This window comes from Echinops telfairi, unplaced genomic scaffold (assembly GCF_000313985.2).
Source record: "Echinops telfairi isolate 266 unplaced genomic scaffold, ASM31398v2 ScPeMD7_18;HRSCAF=68, whole genome shotgun sequence".
Classification (NCBI taxonomy): domain Eukaryota; kingdom Metazoa; phylum Chordata; class Mammalia; order Afrosoricida; family Tenrecidae; genus Echinops; species Echinops telfairi.
This window is the reverse complement of record NW_022103915.1, coordinates 98,930,842-98,932,886: the sequence shown is the minus strand read 5'-3', so window position 1 is coordinate 98,932,886 and position 2,045 is coordinate 98,930,842. Positions and strand designations below refer to the sequence as shown.

The 2,045-nt window shown below is 38.0% G+C and overlaps 1 protein-coding gene across 8 annotated transcripts in view; it reads right to left on the bottom strand.

Moving 5' to 3' along the window:
- MGA (MAX dimerization protein MGA) overlaps nt 1-2,045 on the bottom strand; it is a 70,016-nt gene that overhangs the window by 58,861 nt on the left and 9,110 nt on the right. For all 8 annotated transcript variants that reach the window (XM_045288208.1, XM_045288211.1, XM_045288214.1 and 5 more), the window contains exon 2: nt 707-1,835. In XM_045288208.1, coding sequence (XP_045144143.1) covers nt 707-1,809 — 1,103 coding nt within the window. In that variant the 5' untranslated portion in view covers nt 1,810-1,835. The remainder of the gene's footprint in view (nt 1-706; nt 1,836-2,045) is intronic.

Below are 2,045 nucleotides of genomic sequence, written 5' to 3'. Positions count from 1 at the left end.
TCGAACACCTTCCAAGTTTCCACTGCCCCTTCACTTAAACCCAAAGAATAGTAGCGTTGATGAGATAGAAAGTAAATGAAAAATGAAAGGAATTTAAAAAAGTAAGAAAGTATGGGGGTACACATATTTCTGCCCAAATTGGGTTCTAATAGTACTCGAAATAAGGAAATTTCAAATATGAAGCAACAATACATGCTACTTTGACACAAAATAATCTTCAGTTTGTTTTTGGTTAAGCAATTTACAGATAAGGGTGCCCTCTCTTCTATAATTAATCAAGAGGTGACTACATGTTACCAAAGTACAGTCATGTGAAAATTAACATTAAAATTTTAAATCTAAATGGAAGAAAGATCCTCATTCTGGCATGTTATCCAATTTGCCTGCAATTCCAGATCCTGAATCCAACTGCTATTACAGAAAAATAAACAACTCTCATTGGAGAAAAAAAGAAACTGTCTAAACCCAGCTTCAATAAAAGGAGCTATGATATATTTTATAATGAAATACATTTATTGTTGACTAAATCAGCATTCCACAGGACAAATGTGGTTAATTCTGAAATCAGTTCTTCGAAGTCTTCCTTTATCTTTCTCTTTTCAAAGTTTTGTTGACATATAATTCACATGCCATACAATTAAATGGCTTAAACATATTATAGAGTTGTGGCACTTTTATTTCTTAAAAAGAAAAAATTGTTACCTACCTCTCAGAAACCTCTTGCTTCAATTGAGGAACTTCAAGTGTTGAATCAGTATCCATGAAATCAATAAAGTCTTGTTTTATATTAAGAGAAGGTTTCTCCATATCCTCACTTGATGTTTCATGACTTCTCAATATGGGATCCAGGTCACCTGGCTGTATTTCTGACCCCTCACCTTCTGTAAGACGAACACGCTGACCAGGAGAACTGGGAACACTACTCCCTTCTTGGTCAGAGCTATTTTTTTGCTTCCCATCTTTCTGGGGCTTATTATTCAATCCATCATCCCGGAAGCCTTTGGCAAATGGATTGTAATCTATTTTCAACTGAGTAATTTGAATGTTCTGATAAGCTGTTACGGCAAAGAATTCCGTTTGTGGGAAGGTAAAAGTGTGGACACCGGGACCATTCAATTGTATCACTTCTGTAGCCTTTTCGGCAGGCACCAAATGAAGCCTTGGCAGATAGCGATGCATAGAGTGCAAGATGATATGCCCTTCTTGGTCCAGTGTATTGTTGGTAAGTTTGAGTTTATAGAAAGATACTGGTTGATGCATCCAGTAATGACCTGTGGAAGGAGATTCGGGGTGAACAAAAACCCTCCCCAAAATATGAGGTTCAGCCTTCCCACTGGGCTCCCACCAACGACCATTCCATTTATAACGATGGTTGTCCACAGGAGATATATCCATAACAAGGATATACTTCAAATTTGAATTTAGACCTGTTATCCAGTAACGACAGTACGGAAACATGCGCCTTCCCTGCTTGGTCAGAATCATCTCTGTGCTTCTATGATAGAACTCATTCCACATACTATTATTATCCAGGGTGACTGTGACTCCTCCAACAGTACAATCCGCTGGAAGGCAAATCTTCCCTTTGGATTTTTCTGGCGATGACACACTGCCAGCCAAAGCACAGGCATCCCGATTAGTAACCAAAATTCCTTGATCAGTTTTGCCATTTCCCGGCTGCTTTAGTATGACAAAGAAAGTAGGTGCTGCTCCTGCCATTGTCCCACTATCCTGATTAGCCAATATAATCTGTTGCTTCTCCTCCATGATTCCAGTAAGAGACTCAGTAGTAAGACAACTAGTCACCATGTAGTCACAATGGCCACCTTTCCATCCTAAAAAACAGAGGAGGAAATCGTAATCAAGTGAATGACACAAAAGAAGAATGACCGTACTATCGTGTTATGCCTAAAAGATTCCTAAATTCTTTTTTTTTTTTGGCTGATTTTTTTTTAACATTTTATTAGGGGCTCATACAACTGTTATCGCAATCCATACACACATCAATTGTGTAAAGCGCATTTGTACATCATTCTCAAAACATT